The 20,975-nt window shown below is 40.4% G+C and overlaps 1 protein-coding gene across 1 annotated transcript in view; it reads left to right on the forward strand.

The window, feature by feature from the left end:
- Positions 1 to 4,206: 4,206 nt before the first annotated feature.
- afap1 (actin filament associated protein 1) overlaps positions 4,207 to 20,975 on the forward strand; it is a 90,115-nt gene continuing 73,346 nt past the window's right edge. The window contains exon 1 of the mRNA XM_040140963.1: positions 4,207 to 4,303. Within this exon, the coding sequence (XP_039996897.1) occupies positions 4,294 to 4,303 (10 nt within the window). The 5' untranslated portion in view covers positions 4,207 to 4,293. The remainder of the gene's footprint in view (positions 4,304 to 20,975) is intronic.

Consider the following 20,975-nt stretch of genomic DNA (forward strand, 5'->3'; position numbering starts at 1 on the left):
CAACAGAATAACTATCACATTTTATACATGTGCTCATACTCAAGCTAAAAAGCTGACAGAATCATATCTGATTTTTATAAAAAGTAATTACTGGGACAATACATTGGTCTAATCATAGTACAGTAAGTACCTGTTCTGCATTTAGGCAGTTTTACCAAATTATCTGACGTCAAAGGTCCACTCCATAGCTTTCAGAGTCCCATTTGCTGAATGAAGACTGTGAGATGTGGTTAAACCCCCAAATGCTTGTAAGTGGACCTTCATGTTTAGATTATTTTGTTACATATACTGTTCCCCATAGTCAAGAATGAATTTCCATGGTCAAGGAAGTGCATGATTAAAGTCCTTTTCTCATTAACCGACCATTGTCTCTAAGTTTGATCACTAATATAATTTGCATGGCAATAGCCCCAAAAGGCACTTTTGATTCCTCTCATAACGTGTACAAATCACACCTCCTCCAGTATGATCTGGAGAGCTCAAGCATGAGCATTCAGGGTCCCACAGTAGATTAAAGATAGAGTAGATTAAAGTATGTCTTATTGGCTTTTAGGTATTTTTAATGTAAAATAAGATGAATATTGCAGCTTTAACTCTTTACTCACTGCAGACCATGTGGAAATGCAGCAAATCGTGATGAAAGTGCAGTTGGTCCCAGTGGGCCACAGGTGTAAATAAGAAACTTGTGTGTGTGATTGTCAAAAGTCTTCTCGTGACCTCAGTCTTTTTTTTGGGTGCATATGCGCACATGTGAATGAGTGAATGAGACCCAGAAACGTGCTGGGTGCCAGGACAACTTCCAGTCACCATTAGAAACAGATATGACATCTTTGGCTTTCATTTCACAGAAAATGAAAGTCTGTCTTGTCAAAGGAAATTGTAGTATATTCTGCATAACACTTCCCATGGACACTTTGGGTTGGCACACACACGCACACACACACACACACACACACACACACACACACACACACACAGACACACACACACACACACACTTGACTGTATTGTTCCTAGTGTGTACAGACTCTATAAACATGCAGCTCTATTCTGTATGTTATAGTTACAGTATGGCTGTACTGAGCTTTAGGTTGCTCGTCTGAGCTTTTCCAGTCATTTGTGCGGTCTACATACACACACAAAAACACACGTCTCTGTCTTGTTTAACTACAGTGTACTATTGTGTTTGAAGGAAGAAAGACAGTGTCCTCCATCTGAGGTTTCTTTCCCTTTGTTTCTTTCTTTCTCTCCCTAGAGGTATTTCTTTCTACTCCCTCCACATATTTGCCATGTGTGGCTTTTGGGTAAATTTAGTTAATGTTAATATGCAGGGCCTAGCATTTCTTTCCAAGTCAACAGTGTGTATATGTGTGTGTTTGTGTACAACTGTATGTGTCTTAGTTACTGTAGGTCAATGTGTGTGTGTGTGTGTGGTGTTGGCAGGCCCTCGCCAGTCATTATTTATACAAGGCCCGTGTGCTAACGGCGAAGCTGAAAGTCAATTTCACGCTAAGTTTCCATTCTGTTATTATTCTAACCCACTTTATCCCTCCTCTCTCTTGATGCAAATGTCAGCTATTCTGGGCTCCGATCGCCATATTTACCCTGATAATTAGGGTGACACACCCTTAAAGAAATAAACAAAAAAATAAGGGATGGAAAAAAGAGAAAGAGGAAAAAATCTGTTCTGGGAATACCACTGTTGTTAAGGGCAGCGGTGGTATTCCCACCTTGCCTTGAAATGTGTGCTTTGGTTTTTTGAACATATGTTTGATTGTGTATTCGTTTGCCATTTGTTTGTTGCTAGATATATAATATTTATATATAGTTGTATGATTGGGAATGTGTTGATGTGGGTGTGTCCCCCGCTGCCACACTGAACCATCTATGCAGTGGAATTCTTGAGTAAATAGCAGCTTCACTTCTCTAACGAGACGATGAATGGAAAGCAGAGCTGAGTTTGAACAAGGCCTCACTCTTTTCAATCACACAGGACACAGTCAGATCGTCCAGTTCACTCTCCCTCTGCACACACACAAAGATGTGTCAGGGTCTTAAACACAAGGGGACAGTTCATCCACGAGGCTCAAGGGTGCAACCATATGGTTGCACATGCTACCAAAAATCTGTCAAATGCGATTTAACATTTTTATAGGTGGTACCAGTGTGCCTGACATTTAGCAGGTATGTCTCTGTGAGTTCATGTGTGTAGCATTATTTTTCTTTCCCACCCACATTCTGCAAATACCTGCCCTTACACTTCCTCCGATTGGCTCTGACCCTGATATGATACGATTAAAAACATAAGGCATGTATGTATGTGTGAATCTGCATGCTGTACTCCTCCTCGTGATATCACACCTTTAAAATTCAAAATGAAGAGAACTATTTATTGTTGTTTTGTTGAGAAAGATGAGGCGGTGCCCGTGACACCTCTCCCCAACCCTGGAAGCCCAAGCTTAGACCCAACATCATTGGCGGAGGTAAGCATTCCACCACCTGTTTCCCCTGTCCCCAGAGTTATGCCTAATCGTGACCCACCAGCTTCTGTGGAGATGGCCTCACCTGACTCTCAGCCAGAGTCAGAGCCTACAGTAGACAAAAAGGGTCAAAAATATGCCTTTTGCAAAGAATGGCTTGTCCAATTTCCCTGATCCAGCAGGCATAGGGCAATTGTATTTGTTTCCAATGGTGTTTCAGATATTTTGTAGAACCTCAGAGTGCCATTGTCATGAAGAGCAGAATAAAAAAGCAGTAACACCTCATTCACTTTAATTCCACACTTAAGTTCCAGTGGAGGGTGGTAAAAGTTTTCTGTCTAACCACAGACGTAGTTAAACTGCAGTAATTGATATTTTATGCTAACTTGTATTCTATTTATAATACTATAATGAAATGACTATGCGTGATGTTAAATGCGTCACTCATAATGATGAGCCCACACAAACTGTAAAGAAATTTCTTAACTTAGAAAAAATGAAAAGAGCTACAGTCAGTGACGAAAAATGTTTGAACTATACTGAACAAAACGATTTGAATCAGCAAAGTCATTTGCAATTTCCATCAAATAATGATGATAATGCAGGAATTTGCATTTGAAATAAACTGAAATGATCTCATCTGGTCCAATCTAGCCATGTTCTTTTACTGTTAGCTGGAGAACCAGTGTTGTTTAGAATACCATTTTGCATCCTTGTGATTATGTGGTTTTTAAAAAGCTGCTGCCTGGTCTTTATCGTCCACTGTGCCCTTCTCCTTCTGTCTTGCGTGTGCTGCCTGTATTAGTTAGGCTGACATGTGAAACTCATCAGAATTTTCTCATTACCTCATCGTCTTCCCTCTAATACTCCTCTTTTTGCCTCTCATTAGGCTGTAAATCTGGGCCTAGCTCTCAGGATTTACTGCACAATTTGTGTGTATGAAAAAATGTGTTTCCCTTGGCGGTGTGTCTTCACCTCCAATTCTTGCCAGGGAGGAAAATAACAAAATCATTTCAATTTTGTGGCTTGTTTTCTTAGTGCTGGCTGTTCAAATGGCATTACCAAGGATGGAAGTCACCTACTGAAAGTAACCTGCCAGTCTGTCTCATAATGACAGAGATGTCACTTGTCATCTAGTTATCTTAGACCCTTCCTATCCACTGATTCTGCAAGGAATCTGGTTCTATGTTAGGCCATTAATACTTACTCTGTGAACTGTTATGTCATCCATAATAATTTCCTTTTGCATTGGAATTCTCTGAAGTAATGGTACAGCGAATCAAACATCAATACATGCTTCACATGCTTCACCCAGCCACGTCATCTAGCTCATCTTGGGGAATCCTGTGGCGTGGCCAGGCCAGACAGGATATGGAATTCCTTTAGTGTGTTCTGAACCTGCCCGTGGGAGGCAAGGGTTTGAACTTCTCTCTCAAGCTCTCTTTTTTATACCCCTTTGCCACTGTTTGTGGCAGTTTTCATGTGATCAACCAATTTCAACTCAATGGATGGTGTTCAGGAGAGAGTATCTGAAAATGTGCAGTTATCCCCATATTTATATGACTTTCTATGCATGCTTATTTCCCGAGCAACACTCCATTCCAGTTGGAGGCGGTAATGCACCACGACGTTGTTTGCCAACCACTATTAAAATCAGTAAGTAGAAGAAGAAGCATTTATACACCGAATCCCGGAGTAATGTACAAAGCCCTGAGGACACAACTGGAGATAAGGGCAAGCCCAACCACGCTGTGAAGGAAATTTCGGCAGCTTTTATCCATGATCTCATTCTTTTGGCGTCTACCCAAAGTTCATGACCACAGGTGAGGGTTGTAACATATATTTAGAGCTTTCCTCTCAGGCTCAGCTCCTTTCTCGCCACAACAGTACGGTACAACGTCCACATTACTGGACATTTCTGGCTGCAAATGGCCCTGTGTTCAAGCAATGCAAGAAGCTATGAAAGAGTGGACATGTTGTTTCAAGTGCAATGATTAAATAAGATCCTGGAAGTCCAATTTGAGTAACAGATTAATGAGTTTACAAGCTTATCAGATGGCAAAACACTGCACAGAGGTTTAAGAGGTAGGATTTTACAGAGTTATTATTGCAGCAATCGTGTATCATTTGTCTTGATGACCGTGTGATAAACACTAGAAATTCAGCGTTCATGTTACAAAGTAATGTGCCAGGAATGTGCCCTGGCACATTATTTGATTTGCCAGCGCAGGGCAGTGCATTGCTTTGCGGCAAAAGTTTAGCCAGGTTAGACTTGCTTGCCAGACAACCATGCTTTTTTTTTGGCCAAGCCTAGTGTGCTGGCACCTCATTCAGATGAAAGTGGAGGTTGAGTGTTTTTAGGCACTGCTGTTGTCTGTCTGACCATAGCTTTATTGCTGATGCGGCATTAATGCAAACATCTGAAATAGTTCTACTATAAGAATGTATGTTCTTATAGATGAGCCAAGCTTCATGTGAGAGGAAGACATGTCTTGCGTTACTTGAATAACTGTATAATCAGTCCCTTTATATAGCTTGTTTTTGTTCTGTAATGTAGAACCGAGGGAGACTAAGTGATGTTTCAGTAATAAGAAGAAGCACAGGAGTTTAACCTATTGATCAGACAGTGTTTCATAGCTGAACATGATTCATGTTGCTTTTCCTAACATGAATCATAAGGACTGCTGGTTTGTCCTTACATGGTCCCAGCTCTTATGTGGGTTCTTTTCCTGCTCTCTTTGATGTTTTAGTAGAGCGTGGTAGCTGAGTAGTTATTTACATGACTTATATTACATTGGACAGAAAAGTGTTTGAGATTAGATTTCAGCTTCAAACTGGTGTTTGTTTTTTCAGTATTTCTTGGAAGAGAGAAAAAGGAGAGCAGTAGCGTGTACAGAAAGAGAAAGAGACTAAATCTCTGGACGACGTTAGTGTGGTTGCACTGACTCTCAGGATTTCCTTGAAAATTGACTTTCTTGCTTGATGTTTTACGAAAAGGTTAAGTTGTACTCTTATTGACCTGTGCGGGAAAATTTAACCTCTGTGTTTGACCCTTCTAGGATTAGTAGGCAGGGACTCACAGTCTAACTGAGGGCTTATTGGTCACACAAATGGAAATACTATTCCTATAATACCTGGTAACTGAGTACCTGGAAACTGCAATTGGAACCCAGGTCCTTCTTGCTATGAGACAACAGTGCTAACTCGTGAGTAAACACACTGCCTTCGTATTGTTGTAGTTTGAAAGTATAGTTTTCACGGTAGTTGAGTTGAAAGACACAATTTTGATATTCTCAAAACCTTACTAGTAGTGTAGTAAAAAATCTAAACTTTGTCATGAGGGTGGTGGTAGAGGAGATGTCATGGGGTCTGTCTTCTTTGGAGAATGAATGTGTTCATTTCTATCTCGGTATTAGTGAGTGCCACAAGAAGCTCACATGAGGACATCATCTTGGAAACAGGAACAGCAATCTGTCCCTTACGTTGTTATATTCTTTGCTAGTTATCATATTTTTCGGAAGTTTTGAAGTCTGATGCTGGTGCTACACAAAAGGTCGACGGGTCATGACAAACATTAGGATTCATCCTCTGGGCACCATGAATTTCATACCAAACTAGTAGTCTAGTAGTAGCAAGTACTCATCTAGAATGAAGTGGACAGATCAGCTCTGCATCCCTAGATCATGCTGCTAGTGGGGCAGCAGAGTACTGGTTTTTTCTTGTTTTTACATCAAAATCGTTATAAGTTTAATACAAGAGAGAATAAATGATACATTCTTTTTTTTTTTCAAAATGAAAAGTTGAAGTCATAAGCAAGAAAATGTAACCTTGCTCAATTCAATACACCCACAGGTTATGCCGTTACAGCCTTACTTGGTCTGGTATGACCATTAGCTTTCAAGGGCTAATGTTAGTTGTTAAAAAAGTTTAGAAAAGATACTGCTGCGTAACTGACATTAGTGAGTCAGACTCTTCTCTACTTGCGCTACTGTTATGCTATGTTTTCCCATTTTCCATTACCCCATAATAAGTTTTGCAGGTTTGCTTTAAGTGCAGCATTACATTAATATATTTTACTTTAAATTCATTATACATTATAATACTGATAGTGAGATCCCAATAATTAGCACAAAATTGAACCAATCGCTGCATTATTTGTCAGAGCATTTATTTAAAAAAAAAAAAGAAAAAGGATAAAAGTGTAATTGTCACAGTATTTTTGTCAGAAATGCTGAGTAGCTCGGGTAAAATAAAATAAAACTTCAATGGGCAAACTTCATTGTAAATGCATGAAAGCCGAAGTCACATTTTTCCTCTAAAGTTGATATTAATGGTATCGGTAATAATTCTACTGAAAATGAAATCAGAAAATGCAAAAATATTATGATCTTAATTATGTCATACATACAGCAACAATACCGTATTACACAATACAGCAAGAGCAAGGCATGGAATGTCACCAGAAGTTGGTAGCATAACAACTTAAAATCATTATGAGTAATATTATTAAAACTTAAAGTTGAACTTGAATGATTAAGCATTATTAAAAATATTCAGTTGAATTCTTGTGACTGGTTCCCAGACAGGAAACACAGCTGGGATTTGGCTAAATACCGGTTGGCTGGTTGGAGCGAATGGTGTGTGGTGTTGTCCACTCACTCACACACACACGCAGATGCACTTTGGTTGGTTACAACCTGAATAAGCCTCGTGTTCAGTTTTCTACCCGCATGCCAAACAGAACTGTCAGTCAGCATGGCGACTGACTGGGGTGTGTGGGCGAAAGTTTGGTATGTGTGTTTGTGAGCTTGTGTGAGTTTCATATATATCAAAATCCAAACACACACACACACACACACACACACACAACACACACACAGATGACTTTCAGCAACCGTCGGCACTATAAATACCATGTGACTGTAAGCTGGAACAGGATGATGAAACATCCTCTGCTCTCCAGGCTCTCTCTGCCCCCCCTCCTCCTCCACCCTCCATCTTTCTCTTGGATTCAGTGGAAAGAAATGAAGTCATTTCACTTCCATCCCCAGGATCACCCACCACAATGCAGAGCATATGGCTTTTATATTGCACTGCTGCGATTTCCTTGTGCATGGCAAATACAGTTGCCTCCTTCCTGCACTGTAAAAAAGTATCCTCAATGGGGGTGACAGAATTCTGCTGGGTTTTCAGTGGTGTTCAGGAGATATATTTAAGGAATTCTCTCTGAATAAGCCACTTTACTATCAGGAAAACAAATGTTTATTTCAGAAAAGAAAGTTGATTAGAATAAGAAACAAGTGGATTTATCTCATCCTGTTGGCAGATTTGTCACTTCTTTAAGGATAATATAAGAGTTCAGTGTTCAATGCTGGACTACATCATTTGTTAAAGTGGATATTTTGTTGCAGTGGGTGTTTACAGCTATACACATTTTGCATCCATTTGGCCAACACGCATGGGTTCAGTTACCTAACTCTCATGCAAATGTATCCAAGCACACACACAAGTATTCACAGAAAACTTAACCTGTGACGTCATTTCCTCTGTCTAGGCAGGCAGGCCGTGTTGATCCAGTGCAGAGCTTTTGTGTGTGGAATGTTTCTTTTTTACTAATTTACTAATGTAAGCACAGTATATACCGAAAAACTAAAAGCCATCAAATTTGACTTTAACTCAGGGCCCCTCTACAAGATGAGACAACAGATTACAGTAAATAATAATTCAGGTGCTTTCTTAAAGATGAACTCCACCGATTTTACACATCAAAGCCTGCTTACAGGTCTTTGGGAGTGCTATTACATATGAGCTAAACATTGTATAAAGGCTTTTGTGGCTCCTGAGGGAGCTGAGTGAAGTCTGATAAATTGCTAAATATATACTGTATAATAAGCGTGGGTTGGGTCTGAAGACTTCAAGTTTGAAAATGAAAAAAATCTGGGGATGTGGAGTGAGAGAGAAGTGAGCTTTCTTTTTTAACTACCCATCATGAGTATTTGAATCTAATAGGAATGCAATGCTGAATCAGTGGAGAACTCTTTTAAGGGAAACTGATTTTAAGTGGTTCTGTAATGTTTGCACTTCAGAGGGAAACTCTTCCATTTGCTTTTCAAGTGAAGTCAGTAAGTAAAGCGTCCTTCTGTCAAAGTTTCAAAAATTTCTGATGAGCTTTAATCTTACCACTACTTGTACTTAAAAAAGACATGTTTAACTGCCTGTTTCAGTACGTTTATCTCTCGCGACCCCTCTCTTTTTTCAAATTTGGTCAAACTAAATATTTACACTGAGACAAAGTAACTTTTGCTCAACAGCAGCCACTTTGGCCAGAAGTGACAGAAACACAATGCTACACTGGATTTCCCTTCGTTTCCCATGATTTTTTTCAGTCAGCTGCTCTAAATACATCAGTAGGCAACCTGATAAACTCTTGGCTCAACCGGTGGGTCGGGTGGGTTCAGGTAAGCGGACTAGAATATATCAAGGGTTCTGGCAGGTCGGGGCAAAAAGTGACAAAGCAGCGTTCCGACGAAGCTCTAAATAACTTAGAGAGACGTTATGTACAATAGACCAGACTGTGACTAGTAGTCCACCTTCTTTTCTTCTCTTCCCCTATCTTTCTCTCTCTCTCACTCACTTTCACTCTCTTTCTCTTTCTCTCGCGTGGAACGCTTATTATATAATGATGGACAACGTGCAGGACTTCAGGCACATTTTGGCAGTGGGGGGGGGGCTGATTGTTAATTTCTGACGGAAATTTTCTTTTGGGCGACAGTTCTTTGTTTGGTGATGATGTGACGATGATGTGGGTTTTTTTTACTTTCTCACTCTCACTCTCTCTCTCACTCTCATTTTCTTTCTCTCTCTTTCTCTCTCTCTCTTTTTCTTTCACTTTTTCTCTCTCTCACTCTCTCTCACTCTCACTCTTTCTTTCTTTTTCTCTCTCTCTCACTCTCTCACACTCACTCTCACTCTCACACACCCACACACGCACGCAGGCACCAGATGGTGCATGTCCTCTTATACCCTGGCTGTCATTACGGGACTATAAAGTGTATCATACTGTCATGTCTGCTTTTGAAACCCATCTGGAGGTTTGATGTGGTGATTATCTGATTATTATATATCAGATGTGTTGACATTGGCCTACATGATTCCAGCGATGAACGAGAGTCACAGTCAGTCCTCTCTTTGATTCACACGCAAGCCGCTTGCTTTTCCGTCTCACCTTTGTAAAACAGAAAATAAAATAATTAACTGATGTATGAACCGTTGAACTCAGGAAGGCAAGGTCGTACTTATTCCACACAGGAGAGCTGATTAGCCTATATGTTTGCGGGTCCGGCCGAATGGATTTGCTCTGTGACATGCTAGTGTAACAGTAGCACAGATAGAGAAGAGTCATGAAGTGAGCGTACTGACTCGGTGATGGCAGTTACACAACAAAGATAACATTAGTTAAAATTAGCCACCATAAGCTACTGGTCATACCAGACCATATAAGGCTGTAGCTGTAGAAACTCTGAGTGTATTGAACTGATAAAGAGTGTATTACATTGCCTATGACTAAAAATGTCCATTTTTTAGAGGAGGATTGTGTTATTTCTTCCTTTAAAAACGACAGTCTTGCTTTAATGAATCAACTCCCTTTACTTCAGACTTCCTTAGCAGAGCTCCATATTATATTAGCAGATGCAGGATATATCTGCAGGCTGTTTTACCCAGCCTGGAATCTCACTGAATTTCCGATACTAAGCTTACTTCTGTACATTACAAGGTGAACTGTATTTCATATAAACTTTATATATACACATAATAGGAGTTTTTTTTTTCAGGAGCCACACCCACCTCTGATCTCATCCTCCTTCGTCCACCCGTCTTTCCAGTCATCCCTCACTGAACCATCTGGCCTTTCAGAAGTCATGGTGTGTGTGTGTGTGTGTGTGTGTGTGTGTGTGTGTGTGTGTGTGTGTGTGTGTGTGTGTGTGTGTGTGTGTGTGTGTGTGTGTGTGTGTAGTTAAAGGACTTAACACATCTGCTCCCGTTTGTAACGACTGCTTCATTATTATTGTGTGTGTTTGCATGTGTATTTGGGTTAGCTCCATTAAAAATGTATGAGCAAGTGGACAAAGTGCCTGTCATAACGACATCGGGGCAGAGGATACTGACTCATAGTGACCACACTCATATCAAGGACATGAAACAAAGAATACTTTAGGGTTTTTGTGACTATAGAAGAGAAACTGGGGAAGCTGTATAGAAAATCTGTGTTTAAGCACTGTGTTTAAGACAGTGTGCAGTTACTGCCACTCCACAGCTACGACTACAACAAAATGCCCTCTATAAGGTGCTGCTATCATCCTACACTAATCTTATCAAAGTATGCTTAATAGAGTGGGTCATATGCTAAAGTAGAGGGATAGTTTCCATTATGATGTTGTAAACAATGGTTAACGGCCCAGAGAGGATTATCAAACTTCAGAGATGATGATGCTATCTGATATGTTTTTTTATTCCAGGTGAAGAAGAAAATTCAGATACCACTGAAATTAGCTCCTGCATTGTTTTCCTTGTGTGGTTTCTGTTGTTGCTATGGTCAAAGGGCAAGCAAGCTGAAAAAGCTAAACCATCATGAACTGAATTTTATTTGTCACAATATGGAGAGAGGCAGACTCTTGAGGATGTGCAAGAAAAAATAGGAATTTGAATTAGAGTAAAAATTTGTAGGGTAAAAAAAAATCTTTTCCAGTACGTAATGTAAAATGTTCATAATGTATGTCACAGTTGTAAAACAAACAAAATAAAAATTTTTACACGCTCAAGTGCATTTATGCAGAAGGGGGCTGCTGCCAGCTACCACGGTGACAGGCTGCCATCATGTTTACAGCGGAAGCTAAGGAGGCGTCTCTAGCCAGAGTCAGTTGAGCAAATGATAAGGGTATGTGCTGCGAGTCCACTGCAAAAAAAACTGTATGTTATCTGCCGACAAAAACTCACATCTGACCATGGTTGTTGTGGAAAACATTTTATCTAAAATGGTAGACTGTTCCTTAAAGTCCCTGAAGGGTGCAACCCTGTAGCTGAATGGTTACAATGTATAGTACATAACTGCTGTCCCTAGTTCCATTCCAGCCAGAGACCTTTGTTGCATGTCATAACCCTCTCTTCCCCCTTGCTTCCTGTCTGTGTCTTCACTGTCAACTGTCTGATAAAGGTCAAAAAATGATAGTATTAATCATTAATTAAAGCCTCTGAACACTTGGTTTCAAATCAAGTATTTATTTGTTATATTAAATATTCATGACCAAATAAGCAACAATCAAAATTAAAGAGAGAATGCACTTTAATTTACTCTTTTGTGTTGTACATGATCGATTCTTGTTGGTTTATTATGTTAAAATTGAGATTTATCCAACAATAAACATACTGTGTGGGGGGAAAAAAACCTTTCTCTGCTAAAAACTCGCTTGCATGCATCTCCTTGGAGTTGAAAGTTCAGCTAAGCCAAATTCTGTGGGGATGAAAGTGGACAGACTGAGGTATATTTCATTGTTGACCACCCCAACTGCGGTAGAAGTGGCCATGCCAAGTATAAAAAGTGAGACACTGACTGACCCACTCTAGTCATCAGGCTAACTAAGACCAAAATATTTTTGGTAGCAAGTTGAATTGAAAATGCACTCAAGTGACTAAATACACTATCATTGCTTAAGACCAGGATAAACAACACTAGCTTTTCCCCATTCCCTTACATCTCCTGATGTTCAGGGGGATTGGTCTCTCTCTGACCCTGTACTACATCTTGATTGGTTTACACAAGTATGTGACATCATCTTTTCCCAACTGAGCCCCACCCATTTCAAACCACTGCTAAGAGCATAGATAAAAACACAAACAGAAATCTCTCATGTGAAACCAAAAGTCTTCTAATATTGACAGCATGAAGGACCTGATCACTCATAGTAAGAGGCTGATGAAGAAAGTATGTTTTTAGGGCCTTTAAGCCTTGCATGGCTGAATTACTCTCCTGAGGACCGGCATCGCAGTTGATTTTCGTAGTTAGCATGAGCAACAGTAGCTCATGACTGAACAAACAAATAGTCAGTAAGATATCAAGACAAAAGGCCACATTATGGCCCATTTGGCCTATCATCAGTCAGGAATCTGTCTTTCATGTACAGGCAGAAATGGGGTAAGAATGGTCTGATTGCACGTACACACAAACACAATGTGACTCCGTCGGGGTGAACAGAAGGTCAATCAGTGCGCTAATGAGGGAGGCTTGTTTAAATTTCCTGTGTACTGATTAATAACAGCCTTCTCTATGTAAACCCTAGATTACTTGGACGCACACACACAAATACACACACACATTCATGGCTCCAAAGAGTAAAGCCCCCTCTGCTGCCTGAAGATGAGACACTTCCATCATCTCTTCCTACTGTCGGTTTCACCATTAGCTCAGGTGAAATACAACAAGCTATAAAATGATTTGTTCCAGCAGGTCAGCTACCAACCAGGATTTACTCTGAGGGGGGACTTCAGCACGGAGAGTTCTTTTCAGTCAGGTGCTGAAAGATAAATATTTTTGAGGGGGGGACCTGGGGTCAAAGGTCACTTGAAGTGTGTAGATAGAAGTTAAAGGTAGTTCTGCTGTTTTTGAGGAGGGAGGGGGAAATTTAGAGTTGTTTTTGAAGGGTTGAAGACTACTTTGACATGTTAGTTGGCGGTTGGGGGTGATGTTAAGGTGGAGTTTACAGTTAGAGGGAATATTTTAGGCAAAGGTTTAGAGTTTGAGTGAATATTTTGAGGCTCGGGGCAGTTTTGAGCAGGAGTGAAAGGATTTTTGCAAATTAGATAGGGTGTGTGGAAGGTTAAGGTTACGTGAGGGAGAATTACGGACTTAAAGCTACTTTGAATGGGTATAAGGTTATGTAAGGAGGACTTTTGACAGAAATTAAAGTCTGGGTTAGACTATTTACTGGGGTAGTTTGACATGTGGCACTACTTTGAAGCAGGAGTAGTTGAAGCGTAAAGGCTGGGGCTAAGCCTTGTGTCTTTGTGTTTTTAAAGCGAGTCACACAGGGGTTAAGAGCAATTTTGTGGTCTATTAGGAGGCAAAGGGATACTTTCTCTGTCGTAAAAACTAGAAAAAATCCCAGTGGGTAAATGAAGACTGGAGCCAGTGACCTTTGACAGCCATGTAGTGCACTTTGAGCTCAAACACGCACACTTCCGACATCTGCGCTTGACCTCTACACACTCACTCTTAGCACCACCCCCAGCTGTGCGGGGACAGTGTGGTCAGTGAAGTGACACATTTCAAACAGGAAATGAACGACAGCAAACAATTGAAGTAAATAAACAGAAGTAACGTGATACCATTTGTAAATAGTCTGTTCGAAAAGGCAGGCAAAATGACCAATGGCAGACGAAAAGGGATGGAAAAAGAACATTTTCCTTTTTTCAGCGGGCTGACAGTCATCTCTCCTCACATCTCTATTCCCTGTTTGATCAGGTAATTGTTTCAGTGTAGGGCCCCCCCAGTGTCACCTAGTGATTACCGGTGGACAGCTTGTAGGTCTGTCACATATTATAACATTTCTTGATGTTGGGTTGTCTGCTCATACCAAAAAGTAGCACAAATGCTTCTGCGCAAAATTTGTCAGGCTTGGTGATGTAGAGACTACACTGCAAAGCTAGTCGGTGAACTACTGTAGCTGGCAAGCTAACCATTGCCACGCTAGCAAGCTGGGAACAGCACTAATCATTCAAAATAGTTCTTCTAGCTTCTTATATTTTTATTCAAAAGATGTATTAGTACCATTTATTCCTGTCTCATACCTGTACAAACCATGTATTCGGACAGAGGAGGGTACAAATAAAACTAGATGGAGCAACACAGCTAATAAACTATGATAGCTTCCTCCATTTTGGACTTTTCATCTGTCCGTTCCCAGAGCGGTTAGCACTGTCAAGACAGCTTGCTATCGGTAAACAGTGCAAGTTTGCGTTTAAAAGTTCACCAAAGTTAAACTCGACGTAAAAGATTTTGCACAGATTTACTTTGCCCCGGCCAGTGAATCCAATGATCGTGGCAGCTCAATTTAAATGAATTGATGACCATTTTAAAAGCTGGTTTAACCAGGTCTTGATGCATGACTCCAATAAGAGTATTGGAGTATTGCATACTTGTGTCTCCTATTGTATATATCACCTTTAATCTGTGACAAACTACAGTTATTGATACAACCAACCAAACAGAAAGCTTTTATGATGGTAAAAAGATCAGCAGTGATTTCACAATGCATGGTAAACCACACGTTCAGTCTTTTCGAAACACAATAGAAGTGCAATGGCAAAAAGGAATGAACAGAAAATAATATTTGTGAGCAGGAAACTTAATTCTTGACCTTGAAAAAAGTAGTTTAACAAAACAGCTTTTAACCTTACTAACTGTATCAATCTTCATCAGCAGATGGAGTTTGTTTATTTCTCAATGAGGTGTTGACATGCAGGTCAGAGCACTTTTAGGCTTTTATTTCCTATAAATGTCACAGTACCATAGAGTATATAATCAGAGATCCATAGCTGGTTATATGCCGACTATGGATGACCTAAGAGGGGCCTGATGTCTTGAATAGATAGAAAACATGTCAACTACAAAGTCAAGGAACTCAGTGAAGAGTAAACCAAACAAATGGGGTGTAAAACTCTTTGTTTTGGCTGATTTAAGCCATGGCTACAGTTACATTTCCCAATTTACTGGTACAAGTCAACATTTCCAGCAGGAACTGGATCTCATGGACAAAAACAACTTTGTCGACATTGCTTCCATCTGTTCTGTGATCATTGTGGCACGTACCTAAGACAATTTTATTTAAAAAAATTATAGAAATGATAAGTTATACAGTTAATACAATGATATAACACAGAGAAAAGCAGCAGATCTTCAATTTAGAAGCTGTCAGTAACCTACCCAGCAGTAGCAAACCATTTTCCTTTCAGATGCCTTACAAACCAGCAACAATGCATACACATATACACATATCTGAGATCACTAGGGCAGAGAGAGACATGGAAGTGAGAAAGTTTTTAAAGTTAACAGTATGATTAAACACAGACATACAGTATAGCCCGAACTGCTGTATGTTTTTGGGGAACTCGCTTACTGAAAAAAGACCTGGTTCCATTCTTGACCTAATTTCCCTCACTGGTCTGCCTGCTTCTTGTTCAGTTTGGATCAGGGCCAAGGTTCCATATATGCTGCTGTGCTCTGACAGAGACAGACGTATCAAATTATGCAACACCCTGTCTTTCTCAGAGAAAAACGTCTTGACACCAAAACTCAGACATCAGCAATGCACGGATGCTTCCTTTAAAAATTTAAGAACAGGACCAACAGGATTCATTTTAGGTACAACAGATTATAATGCTGACACGTTTTCATGATGTAAAAAAAGTATCAACACATCCACAGAAACATCTAAAACGATTCCTGCAACAGAATCAACTTCAACTTTTCTTCTAACCCTACGCTGCTAGTTTGTAGCAGCTTGTTGCTTGTGGAGAGTATTTGATACTAAAAAGATTTTGCATGGAATAGCAGTACAACTTTTCTTGGTAATCAGATTGTGTTCCTGATGTTCAAAAATGCACAAACTCTGGTGTAAATGCAGTCTAGAAGTAGTGCATAAGCTGTTAGTACTGAAGCATCGTCATTCAGAAAATAGACCCCTTTCAACTTTATTGTGTTTTAGGTTTAATTTTAAATGGATAAAATTGGTCTTTTCCCCCATCAATCAACGCTCAATAACCCATAATGAAAAATTGAAAACATGTTTGTAGATTGTTTTGCAAATCTAACTATAAATGGAGGAATCTCTTTCTGTCTCTCCAACTTTATTTCAATTTTCTCGACAACTGCTCATCCGATCAACTTCAAACTTCGTGGGTGTATTGCTGAGGAGCCAAGGTAGTGCAGTGTCAACTGTCAAATTTGCAGTGTCAAACCGCTCAGAGAGCAGTGAGGAGAGAGAGGGAGAAAGATACTCTCTAGAAGGAAAAGCAAGTGGCTTGCACGTGCATCAAAGAGAGGACTGACTAACTCTTGTTCATAGCTGCAAACATGTAGGCCCATGTCAACACATCTGATATATAATAATCAGATAATGATCACATCTAGCCTATTGCAAACAGTATTTCTGTGATCTATTTATAACGTAGTTGGAATGCTGCTTTGTCACTTTTTGACCCAACCTGCCTGAATACCTGACATTTTCGAGTAAATTTACCCAAACCTGCCTGCACTTTGGGCGGGTCGACCCATGAGTTGGGCAGGTCAATCTGCAGGAGCCTTGGGTTATGGCTCAACCCGTGCATCACTAGCACCCGGACATTTTACGTTATGCACATGCAAAGGTTTCAAGAAAAGCGGAACTCAACTGCAACAATACTTTCTACGCCATCAACCAGACACTATCAACGTGGAGCAGAGCAGCCAACTCTAAACATGATGTGTGATGAGTGCACGTGAGATAATGAGCAGTGCCTGGTGTTCGCCAGACATTGTGTTTGGATTTCTGCCCAAAGGGTTTAACTTTTGTTTCATCGGACAAGTGGATCTTTTTCCTAATGCTCTCCGAGTCCTTTAAATCCCAAATTTAGCAAACTCCAAGCAGGATGTCAAATACCTTTTACTTAAAGTGGCCTACGTCTAGCCACTCTGCCATAAAGGTCTGATTGAGTACTGCTGAGATGATCATGGGCCTGCCAGGTTCTCCAGTCTCTGCAGAGGACTTCTGAAGCTCTGTTATAGTTACCGTTGGGTTCTTGGTCACCTCCCTGACTAAGGCTCTTCTGGCCCACCTACTCAATTTTGCTGGACAGCCAACTCTAGGAAGAGCCCTGGTGGTTCCTAACTTCTTCCATTTCAAAATTATTGAGGCCACTGTGCTCCTGGGAACACTGAAAGCTTTAGAAATGGTTGTAAACCCTGGCCCTGATCTATGCTTTGCCATGATTTTATCAGGGAGGTCTAGAGGGAGTTCCTTGGACATCATTGGGTGTTTTTTGTCATGACTTGCAGTGTGAACTGTTGGACCTTATACAATATTTACTACTTTTAATTTTATCAGTTGCATATTAGCTTAAAAGTTCAAGGTTTTTTTTTATGTCAAATGCACAACCGTTATAGGCAAGGCAGTCATTGCTGGCAATGAAATGCATGGCCTGCAAACTCTCAAAGATTAAAAAAGAAGAAGCTAAAACAATAGAATATGAAATATTAAAGTGGATAAATAGTGCCTCAATGTAAACAGTTGGATCTAACATTGTTTCTAGCACTGCAGTGCTGTTTCGATATCCCAGTGGTCTGTTTGTCAGGTTAAGCATGAAAGGTCATTCTTGATCTTAGAAATAGCAGTTTGACAAAATAAGGTTCACTAACTAGCTATTTCTGGAGCTATCAATCTCATCTCAAGAACATCAATGAATGGAGTTGGCTCATTTGTCATGTGACCTGATGACAATGTGATTAAAGCTCTAGTAAGAAGACCTTGAGTTTAGATAGTTTTGTCTGTGTTATGTTTACCAAGTGTTTTATGTTTTTTCAGTAATAAAACATCATAAAATGGCCTTCACTTTCAAAATAAAAGCGCTCTAAGAGCAAGTTAGCATTTGACATTGTTGCACCTCAGACAGTTGTTATACTGCAATGCATACATACACACACACACACACACACACACACACACACACACACACACACACACACACACACACACACACACACACACACACACACACATAATAATAGTTTTACATGCACACATAATACTTTATGCATGTCCATATGGACATATAGGCATGGCTGCAGTCATGAGCAGTCACACTCATGCCTTCCTGCAGAGACACACACACATAGACACACAATTCACTCGGCTTAGGATGATGATGATAATGATGATGGAACTTCCAGCCCTGGACGTTAGAGCTGGCTCACTTCTCAACTGTGACGCACTGTGACTTGAGATTTATAATACCTTGACGTCAGCATTCCTCATATACTTCTCGTTAAGAAAGGTGAGCCTGCAGTGTGACTGGGTGTGTGCGTGTGAAATAATACTGTTTACACTGCTATCCAGTGATTTGAAGCCCAGTTAAGATTGATTTTCCTTCATCTCTCTGGGCTGGGTTTGGTTTCTAAGCCTCACAAAAGTATTTATCTGTAGCTTGTGGGATGTTATGGCACTAACTTAATGTGGAACATCTGGACATTGTATCAATACTTACATGCACATACATACTCAAAAAAATATACATACTGTATGTATGGACAGATGCAAATGCACATTCTGCAAATAAAGCCAGCTGCAAAAAAATGTACATTTCAATGTCATGTTTTCCCCTCAGGGAGGAGAATCAGAGAGCAACACCTACATATTTATACCTCCTTTCCAGAGCATATTAGTATATCACAACAAAATGGAAGTGTAGGGGGCATTTCTTCTTCCCCAGTAATTGGTATTACTGGATCGTGTCCGTCCCAAATGGAAAACAGGCACGAGCCAGACTTAAAAACACACACGTTAGTGAGTGATCGTGCTCGCTACTGGATGTGTTGGGAAAACAGCGCGGTGTGCTTGATGGTGGAGCTGATACACTGCAGCCTGTTGTAACACAGCCAGCAGGAGGCCTGGGATCCAGAGGAATCCCTCCAGTCCTCAACCACATTCCAGTCTTACGACTCTGAAGCGGCTCAACTTTTGGGGGAAATTGCAGCATTCAGTGTGTTTTAACACTTTTCCTGAAGCCCAGTGGTGAGACACATGCATACATGCAACAAACTGACATATAATATAGTGCCTGCAGAAAAACGGTACCATGGTGGCGTATATATGCAAGATTAAATCCATGAGTTGCTCTCGTTGTCATTCTTTTGTCCTTGGGTATTACTCTGCAGAAAATGTAAAATTGCACAAAGATTCTACCTAAAACAAATCCTAAGATGACTCATTTAGCTCCAGGTCCAGAATGCAGTACAGCCCCATGCAGCCTAGACTGGCGTGCAGCAGCAACCATTGCTGCTTCTACAGAGCTTGAATATTCAGGTGAACCACATCCACAAACACCTGGTATCACAGACAAGACTAGACCCGCTGTTCATATAGCCTATGAATGTGTCTCTTGGTTAACTTTCATTAACGCTTTTTGTGGCTACTTTTTACTAACTACTTTTAGTAGAAAAATGCATTATACTAGTCACTGACGCCTAATCCAATATTAGCACAGGGCGATTTTATTGACTTATTTTGTTGACTAAATGGAGAGAGAAGGAAATCAAAAATACTTCCTTAAACTTAACTTTTATGCGTGTTTGTGCTTTGATTAGAATTTAAGTGCAGTCTTATCATGTTCATAATGTGCATGTGACACAGTTAAAAGACTAGGTCCTTTTTTTGATACTGACCTGGCACATCACATTGTATCTAGCCCTCATCACCGAGGTTTGACCCCTTGAGGAAACAGAGCTGTCAACATTTGTTGCAAATGGAAAACATTCTTCATTCCACTCAATTTAAAATGACATGTCAGGTAAAGCCTTTTGTCTTTTGGCTTTGATTGTGATGACCTTTGCACCTTCAGTTCAACAGTCACAGAAAATGGCTGCTCCTGAATCCAAACCAGACAGTTGCCAGACTGAAAATGACAACCTTTTTACCTTTTGGGAGCAGCTTCTAAAACAGCCAGTCGTTCTCTCCTCACTTTTTGGATGTTGAGAGTAGTTATGCTTGCCAGGCTGGGTTAACCTTCCAACCACCTGGGGGAACAGGGAGCAATCTGAAAGCACACTCAAAGGGAATGAGTTACACTGTGAAAAGCAAGGGGAGGTTGCCAGGTTTGGGAATACTTGTCAAAGTTGGACCTTGCTGCATGCAGACAGACTCCCTGTGAGAAGAAAACAATCACTCCAACACTGCAGAACCTCCTTAACAACCTAGAATGCATGGTAACTGCAAAAAGAAGACACGCACACACACACACACACAGACAGACAGATAGACACACACACACACATACACACAAACATGAATGTACACAAAGACACAATCAAATCCGGAGCAGCTGTTCCTCATGAGTCTCTCCACCTTGTTTTGCTTGACAGAGAAATATGTGTGTGTGCACGCGTGTTAGTGTGGAATATGTCTTGGTTTGTGCTGAGAGGTGCTCAGGTTGGCTGCTGTTTTGACAGGCGTGCCTTGAATACCAGCCATTTTCTGGGAAAGGGGAAACACACTGAATCAAAACAAACCTCTGAGTGCATGCACAGAGTCATGCCTTTTCATCCCCTTTTTTTGTTCCTACAGACGCAGACACACAGTCATGGCCGATATATGCATTTGATATGCATTTCAAAATGTACAACATACAACAGTTTGAACACACCTTAAAGCTGCACTAATCAATATTTTCATATCAACAGTGAATCAAATTAAT

This window comes from Xiphias gladius, chromosome 12 (genome assembly GCF_016859285.1).
Source record: "Xiphias gladius isolate SHS-SW01 ecotype Sanya breed wild chromosome 12, ASM1685928v1, whole genome shotgun sequence".
NCBI lineage: Eukaryota > Metazoa > Chordata > Actinopteri > Istiophoriformes > Xiphiidae > Xiphias > Xiphias gladius.